At 45.1% G+C, this 9,368-nt stretch overlaps 1 protein-coding gene across 1 annotated transcript in view; it reads left to right on the forward strand.

Moving 5' to 3' along the window:
• Positions 1-445: 445 nt before the first annotated feature.
• The window catches only part of CHUK (component of inhibitor of nuclear factor kappa B kinase complex), a 46,109-nt gene continuing 37,186 nt past the window's right edge, over positions 446-9,368 (forward strand). The window contains exon 1 of the mRNA XM_004701316.2: positions 446-617. Within this exon, the coding sequence (XP_004701373.1) occupies positions 457-617 (161 nt within the window). The 5' untranslated portion in view covers positions 446-456. The remainder of the gene's footprint in view (positions 618-9,368) is intronic.

Genomic DNA, 9,368 nt, shown 5'->3' on the forward strand with positions numbered 1-9,368 from the left:
CCTCACTGCCACCTAATTCTGACACATGGGGACCCCACGGACAGTAGAACAGCCCCTGTGGATGTCTGAGACTAAAGCTTTAGGGAAGATAAAGCCTCATCTTTTCCCACGAGGAGATAACCTGAAGTTTGGGAGGGAAAAAGTGAATGAGGGAACTATTGGACAGTGATACGAAGGGTATGTAGGATCCGAGGCAAACGTGCATCCTTTACAATTGGGAAATCCAGGCGGGTCTTCTGAGCCAGGTCACTAGCGAGGGCCGAGCGCGGCGCTCGCGCGGTCGCGGGGTCGCGGGGTCGCGGGGTCGCGGGCGCGACGGAGCACTCGGGCGAGCGGTTCCCGCGGCCGTTAGCGGAAGTGACGCGTATATCGCGAGACGAGGACGCGCGCGCCTCCGCGGCCCGGAACCGGCCTGGGAACCGCGGCGGTGCCTGTGGCCGCTGCCCATCCCGCCCCATGGAGGGGCCCCCGGGCCTGCGGCCGGGCGCGGGCGGGCCCTGGGAGATGCGGGAGCGGCTGGGCACCGGCGGCTTCGGGAACGTCTGTCTGTACCAGCATCGGGTGAGGCGGGGCTCGCGGGGAGCGGTGCTGGGTGTCCGTCGGAGCGTCGGGGGAGCGTCAGTGGCTGTCAGTAGAGGAGGGCTTGCCAGTGAGAATCCGTGGCGTCGAACACGGAGCTGGTGAGCGTGGGTGACCGAGTCCGAGGTTGCACCTGGAATAACGAGTGAAGGTGGTCCTGGTCCAGTGTGCGGGACACACGGCTCGTAGGGGGAATTCTTGGTATGAAGTGGCGAGATGTGACAAGGCGCTTAATGAGTGTGACAGTGCCTTTGTGTGTCTCCTGGTGAGTGTACGGTGTTAGGGAGTGCGAAGCAGGTGACTGTCGGGCTGTGTCTGTGTGATCGGAATGGGTGAGAAAATGGGGCTAAAGAGGATCTCTAAGTACCTCTTAGGATATATATGGTCGTGTGTGTGCTAAGAGGCCACGTGATGCCTGGAGTAGACCAGGAAGGCTTCATGGAGGGTCTGGCGTCGGGCCTTTGGGTGCCTGTGCAGGTTTTGGAGCTGGGAGGTATTCCAGGCAGGCAATAACGACACAAGCTGGTGAACTTGGTCAGTGGCTTCCCAAAGAAGGAAAGAAGATTGTCGAAGGAGCAGAGGACACTGACTGGGCAAAGGACAGCTCACACCAGGTTCAGGATATTATTTTGTTTTAATTGACAATGCCTGAGCTGGTAACATCAGTTAATAATCACATTCAAGTTGTGCGTCTTTCGAGATACCAATAAAAGCTACATACCCCGCCCCCGCCCCACCCCCAAATGCACCTCCACGCATCTTTCTGACATAGCTATCTATTTGAGTTGGTTCACAATGTCCTGGCACATTTACAGACCTTTCAGGTATATAAACCCCACGCCCACAGCCATTGATTCTGACTCAGATAGATTTCTTTAAATCTTTGTGGGAGCAAATCACCTTAATTTTCTGCCGAGCAGCAGCTGGTTGGTTTGAACTGCTGACCTTATGGTTAGCAGTCCAAGGCTTAACAGACAGTGCCACCAGGGCTCCTTTTCGGTGTATAGACCCCAGATGAATAATCCTAACAATCTAGTGTTTGTTTTGTCATCTATAAAATGCATATAATAAGTCAGATACCTTGTGGGTCTGCTTGGGAGCTCAATAAGAGAATGGATGTCAAATGAAGTAAATGTCTGACCTGTGGTAAGCCCTCAAACATCAGCTGCTCTTGTGTTGTTGTTCCCATTTTCACCATTCGTCACCAACCTTAAAAAGGAAATGCTAAAATGAAAGTGGTGCTCTAGGAAGATCATTTTGTGAATGATGGATTTGAATGGAAAAGCATGTAGGACAAGATTAGCACTTGGCCTGTGAATGAAGTCAAGAAGAGAAATCCCGATTTGCTGTTTAAATGAGCACAAGTAGATGGGTAGAGAGCCCCTCTTGTGATGTGGGAGGGAAGAGAGATGGGAGTCTACCTACCACAGGGGGAATAGTTGGGGTGTGGAATAGGTGAAACTGTCAAATGTCAGTGACAGCAAACTGCAGAAATTTTGTGAAGCAGGTTTCTAGATTACAGCATAGAAGGAAATTTGACCAGGAGAATGGCTGAAGCATCAAATGCTTTGATTGGTCGCCAAGTGGTAATAAATGATCAGAGGGGCCTTAAGGCACTCAGAGAAAAAAGGGAGAGCCCAGTACTTCCAGCAAAGCATTAGCTGTGACCTTGTTCTCTGCATGACTGTAAGAGAACTTTACGTGCTAACAGGCTTGTCTCCTTCTCTGGGCTGGGGTTTGGTAAACACTAAAACAGTTTGGGTCAACTCATTTTGTCAAGGAAGAGACTTGGGGAAACTCACTTTTTAAAGAAGGAGACTTGGGTTCCTCCCAAATCTTAGAAATCTCTCAGGAACTTTCCAGTTGTCTAGAGTGGTCCTTCCAAAACTGGGATCTTTGCCTAGTGGACCTGCAGTGGGGAAAGAAGGAATAGTCTGTCACAGTACTTGAAAGAGCCCCAGTCCTTTTCTAAGCCTGACTTGAGGTTTGCATGTCCAACTTTCAAGATCCTCCTTTGTGGTGGGAGCCCTGTTCCAGTGTTTTATCCACCCCATCAAGGCACAACGTGGAAAAGAACAAGGCTAAGAGATGGATTCTTTTAAATTTATTTTTATTATTATTTAATCATTTTATTGGGGGCTCTACAACTCTTATCACAGTCCATCCATCCATCCATTGTGTCAAGCACATTTGTATATTTGTTGCGAGATGGATTCTTTACAGCTAAATAAACAGTGCTTGGTGGAGTTGGTGCCCAAATCAACAAAAACAATATGCGTTTCCCTCAAGGAAATTTCATGCCTAGTGAGAGCAATAGAAACAAAGTACAAGGCGGTAACCTATCTGAAGAAGATTTGTGCAGAGTGGTGTGGAAGCATGACAGAGGATCCCAAGAACTCTTTCTAGGGAACATAGTAGCACTTCTTTTTCTCCTTTTTGAACTTTTCCTTAGTAGTTTGAGTGAGAGTTTAGAGCAAATGAGTCGACACACATTTTGTTTTGTGACGGTGATGGCACTCTTCCTAACGTTAACAGCTCTCTCCTCATTTCCTCCCGGGGTTTCATTCATCCTTCTTTTCCGGCCCGTCTTGCTGCCCAAGCTTTCCGTCCGGTCTTGTCGGGCTGACTGTACAGAGACCTCTCCCTGTGCCATGACTCACTTTGTAGGCCTGCCTAGTGTTGGACTGAACATTGTTCCCGGGTGGGTGCAGTTCCAGACTTGAGGGGTGTCTTAAGGGCACCTGTCTTGGGGTTTCCACTGATCTATCGGATCAGTAAGCCTGACTGCCCCCTTCCTCCCTGGTGGTTTGAAAATACTAGAAAGAGTTGTACAGTCATCACCACAATCAGTTGTAGGACATTTTCGTCATTTTTGTAGTCATTGTTATTAGTACCCCCTTTTCCCCAAACGTACTACCCTGTCAGAACTCTATGGACTTATCAATCTAGTTACTATCTCTCTAGATTTATCTATCCTGGATTTCATATAAAGAGAACCATACAAACAAACAAACAGCCCCCCCCCCAAACCAACAAGAAAATAAAAAACACAGAAAAACCTCAATTCAAAAGGAAACAGAAACCTCAATCCAAAAGAAAATAATAAAAAGTTGGGAGGGGAAAAAGAAGCTGATACCAAGGGCTCAAATAGAAAGTGAATGTTTAGAAAATGATGATGACTGCATATGTACAAATGTGCTTGATACAATTTATGTAACATTGTAAGAGCCCCCAATAAAATGATTTTTAAAAGAATAAATAACTAAAAGGTAGAATAAGTTAGATATGGGTCAAAAGGGAAAAGCAAATAAGATGTTAAGTTTTAACATAACTATATCTGGTGATTCAGAGGAGGTCAGTTAGGCCCCTCCCCTAAGCCCCCACCTCCTGTGCTGTTTCCACAGTCGGGAATGACAAATGGAAGAGGCATGGCATCGTACAGTTATCATTACAAGGAACATTTTAAGGTCTCTAAGTACAGTGCTATAAATGATAGGATACTAAAAAAAAAACAGTTGATGATAGGGTAATAACCATACACCTACAAGGAAGTACAAGTAATGTGAGTAATGTTCAAATTTACTAAAACTAGTGATACATGGGAGAATTCTGCCAAGTTTTGCAGTCTGAAATGGATCAAACATGCTATCAAGATATATTGATAATTACTGGTGATTGGAATGTGAAAGTTGGAAACAAAGAAATATTAACAGTTGGAATATATAACCTCGGTAATAGAAACTACATGGGAGTTCACATGACAGAATTTAACAAGACCAACGAATCATTCATTGTAAATACTTTTTATTAATAATGTAAATGGTGACTGTGCATATGGACCTTGAAGGATGGAATGAACAGGAATCAAATCAGCTACATTCGTAGAAGATGGAGAAACTCAGCAACATCAGTTAGAACAAGGCACGGGGTTGACTGCAGAACCACCCTTGATTGCTCATGTGCTAGTTCAAATGGAAGCTGAAGAATATTGAACGTCCACAAGAACCCAAACAGGACCTTGAATATATTCCACCTGAATTTAGAGGCTATTCCAAGAATATATTTGATGTATTGAACATTACTGACTGAAGACCAAATGACTTGTGGGATGACCCTCAAAGCCATCGTACATAAAGAACCAGAAGGTCATTAAATAGACAGGAATGATGAACAGAAGGCCAAAAGGGATGTCAGAAGAGACTGATACCTGCTCATGAATGGAGACTAGTTAAAGTGAAAGGCAGAAGTGATGACGTAAACCTGTTCAACAGGACACGTCAAAGGGTGGCTTGAGAAGACAATGAAATAGTATAATGAAATAAATGTGCAGTGTCTTGGAGTTAGAAAAACAAAAGAGAAAACAGAGTACTCAGCATTTATCAAGCTGAAAAAGCTAAAAGAAAAAAATCCTAGCCTCAAGCTGTAATAATGAAGGACTCTGTGGGCAAAATAATGAATGGTGTGGAGGCGTCAAAAGATAGAGACCTGGCTGGAGTGGGAGGGAAACGTTGGAAGAAACTATGAAACCGACCAAGTATACTAGTTGGATAGAGGTAGTGGGACACCGCAGATTGTGGCCCTCAGTCACCCTCCAGGCCTGGAACTGCACTCGGCTTCATCAAAATAATAGACATGTCTAGAAGTCCCAGGAAGGAGCCCTGCGGTGTAGTGGTCACATGTTGAACTTTCAACCTGGAAGGCAAGCAGCTTGAAACAGCTCCGTGGGAAAAAGGTGAGGGTTTCTATTCCCGTTAAGATGTATACTCCTGGAACCCCCGGGGCAGTGCCAATCTGTCCCTTAGGTCATTGTGAATCAACTTGGTAGAAGTGAGTTTGGTTTAGTTTTTAATAAGGGGAACAATCATACAAGGGAGGTCCTCCTTAGGATAATCAACAATTTGGGATAAAAAGCATAACATTTGCCAAGGACATTGTTCAGAAGGCTGGAAATACAGGTAGCCAGTGGGATAAATGGTGCTACATTGTGAGGATTGCTGTCCATGACTTAAGACTAAATGAGTATGAATCAGTCATTGAATGTTCTGTAAACCTTCACCTAATTCACACACAGACCAAAAAGTGTGTGTGTGGCTGGGGGTGGGGGCAGTCACTGTATCAAAAAGAGGTGGCTGCCATTCAACCATTTCAGAAACTAATATGATCTAGAACCAAAGGTAGTGAAGAAGTCCAAGCTGCACCGAAGGCACGGGTGACAAACAAGTTTCTGGGAATTGATAGAATTCCAGGAGTAGAAGTGCTTACTTATCTATGCCCCATGAAAGCCAACCAACTGGAAGAGATCTTTATTTGTGCCTCTTGCACAACAAGGTGATTTAGTAGAATGCATAGTTATTGAACAATAGCACATACAACTCAAATTCTGCTGAGGATAATTTTCAACATGGTGGCATCAGTGCCTCAGCAGGGAGCTGCTGGCACAACAAGAGGTGAGGCGAGGTTCAGCGGACAGCGTGGGCCTGGGGTCCCCCGCCCCAACCTTCAGTGAGAAGATCTTAAAGCTGGCTTGTCGGCATTTCTTGGGACAAGCTGGTGTCACTGGGGACCTCTTATGGAAAATCCCCTAGGTTCTGGGTGCACATCACAGTTCTGGGTTACCTCACACCCTGTGCAATACATACAGTGTGATTAAAACCTGGAGCTTTCTCAGAGTGATGGTGGCGATGATTGTGCAGCTGCTCTTGATGGGACTGACCTATTGAATTGTGTGATATGTGAGTTATAGGCCAATAAGCCTGTTGGGGAGAAACACACACACACACCTGGATCAGAGCAGTTTTACACGACAGGAACCATGTTTTAAAATCTGGTCTGGGTTGAATTACCAAAAACCCCTCTCCACACCAGGGCGTGGCAGACAAACCTTTGGGTTTGCATATTGGCGACAAAGTTTGCAGGAAAGTAGATCCCATGGCGATTGTGCTGTTTCATCAAACACATGTGGAGAGTGTGCTGCATGGAGAGACACTGACTGAAAAGGAAGCTGTGACTGCGGAAGGGCCTGGGCACATTTACTGTTGGTGTTGGTGCCACCACTGTGCCGAGTTGTCAGTAAAGTGAGCTCTTTGGTGTGCTAGTACTCTATTCCAGTGGGGGCAGGATTGTTGCTGTAGGCTTGTGGCCACATAGAAAAATGTAACTTTCGTTTGAGTCCGAGCACTTCTTGTTCTTAACCTTTGGAACTAAGGCCAAGCATAGCTTATTAATGTTATCTGTGATAACACTTTGCTTTCCAGACTCTTGATAAGAACATGATGGATTTTACTGTTATTTATTAGTATTGTGAAATATATTGCCCTATCAGCATAGTAGGCCATGTTTGGGATTTTATAAATGAGTTCTAGTTAAAATAATATTCTGTTTTTCTGCACAGTAAGTGCTGTGTGGTATGGGGAAAAAACTGGATTCACACCCCAATTCTGCTATGCGCCAGCTCTAGAGCCTTGGTGAATGCTTCGGATTTTTGAAGCTTTGCTTTATAAAAGCTTTTTAGTCACCTATTTCTGTGGCTTTTAAAATTGGAGATCATGCTTGTAAAGCACCTACCATAGTGTTCAGTGAAACACACACACACACACACACACACGTCCAAAATTCAAGCAAAGGCCATGGAGTGGGAAATACCATTGCTAATATCAGATGGATCTTGACTGAGAGCAGAGAATACTAGAAAGATTTTACTTGTGTCATTGACTATGCAAAGGCAGTCAACTATTTGGAACATCACAGATGATGGATAACATTGAGAATGAGAATTCCAGGGCACTTCATTGTGCTCACATGGACCAAGAGGCAGTCCTTAGAACAAAAGAAGGGGGACTGAGTGTCTTAAACTCAGGACAGTGTGTCTTTCCCCCATATACTCATTCTGTCTGCTGAGCCAATGATCCGGAGAACCTGGGCTGTTTGAAGGATATGGGATCAGGATTGGAGGAAGACTGATTAACAACCTACGACATGCAGATGACCCAACCTTACTTGCTGAAAGTGACCGCTTACGGCACTTACTGAAGATCAAAGACTGCAACCTGACATGTGGGTTACACTGCACCATCGAATCAACAAAGTTCCTATCAACAGGACCAATAGATAACATTGTGGTAGATCTAGAAAAGACTGAAGTTGTCAGTTTCCTTTTCTTTGGATCATAATTAACGCTCATGGGAACAGCAGGCAAGAAATCAAACAGTTTAGTTCATTGAGAAAATCTGCAGGAGACCTCTCTCTATAAAGTGTTCCCAAAAGCATATGTCATTTTGAAGAGTAAGAGGCCTTCAGTCACCTCATACATCAGTGAAAGTTGGGAATCATGACCAAAAAAAAATTGATGCTTTTCAATTACCGTGTTGGTGACGAATATTAAATGGCTTTCCAGTGGAATTAACAAATCTTTGTTGGAAGAAGTACAGCCAGACTGCTTCTTAGAATTGAGGGTGACCAGATGTTATCTCACGTACTTTAGACCTACCTTTGGGAGGGACCAGTCCCTGACGAAGGACATCATGCATGGTGAAAGTTAGGGGCTCAGTGAAAAAGAAAAAGACTCTCAACAAGGTGAAATGACACAGTGGTCCAACAATGTGCCCAAACCTGCCAGCTACTGAGAGCATGGCACGGACCGCAGAACCACCTGGAGGGCGCCCAGCACCAGCGCACAGGTGCTCCTCGCAGTGACGGTGTAAACTGCCTCGAGTTTCCTTGGCTGTAGTCGTTCTGGGAGTCAATTGCTAGGTTTTTCCCTGGTGATTGTGAACCATTAACCTTTTGACTCTCCGCCTAGTGCTTTACCATTGAGGCACCAGCCTGCCCCTCTCTTCTCTCTCTCTCCAATCTCCTCTCTGTACTCCCCCCACCCCCCATGCTGACAATCCAGTTTTCAAGCTTGGTTTTGCTTCCCCTCTTAGAGTTTTGTTTTAGCCCCTCTCTGCCGAGTTTGTGGGCTCCTTCCTCTTTATTCCTAGGAGCCTAATTGACCACACCTCTGCTTTGTGTCAGACCAGACATTTCAGAAGCCCTTACAGACTCCTCACAATGTCAGAAACAGAATGCAGCCCGTTTGACCCTGATTGGGCTGTTGTTGGCTGCTTTATTAGATGGTCAGTAAGTACTGAATGTGATGAGGGCTGACTCCATTCTACAATGTACATCAGGGTAAGTTTAATTTCAGGAAGAATTGGCCACACTATTGGGCTGGTGGGTTCATTGTTGCATTGTTGGGATTCCCCTCCCCAACCCCCTTGTCATTTAAACTACTAAGAGAAGTACCTAGTTTTAGAATTTCTGTTTGCATTAGGCACGGTCAGATTTAGACAGTTGATTCATACTAGGCCGGGGCACTTGTCTCTCCTGCGTGTTGTTTGTACTGGAGCACAGGCTCCACTTACTGGCCTGCTTTCCCTTTTTCAGAAAAAAAATCACACACACACACACAAGCTTAGCACCTCCTTGGCATTCTTGGCATTTAAAAACTTTTGTACTATAGTTTATAATCCAGGATAAGGGATCTACATATAACCTCCTCCCTGGGGGACAGACAACAGAAAAGTGCGTGAAGGGAGACGTCGGACAGTGTAAGATATGACAAAATAATAACAATTTATAAATTATCAAGGGTTCATGAGAAGAGGGGGTAGCGGGGAGGGAGGGGGAAAAATGAGCTGATGCCAGGGGCTTACGTGGAGAACAAATGTTTTGAGAATGATGAGGGCAATGAATGTACAAATGTGCTTTACACAATTGATGTATGTATGGATTGTGATAAGAGTTGTATG

The sequence above is a fragment of the Echinops telfairi genome, unplaced genomic scaffold, assembly GCF_000313985.2.
Source record: "Echinops telfairi isolate 266 unplaced genomic scaffold, ASM31398v2 ScPeMD7_70;HRSCAF=299, whole genome shotgun sequence".
Classification (NCBI taxonomy): Eukaryota; Metazoa; Chordata; class Mammalia; order Afrosoricida; family Tenrecidae; genus Echinops; species Echinops telfairi.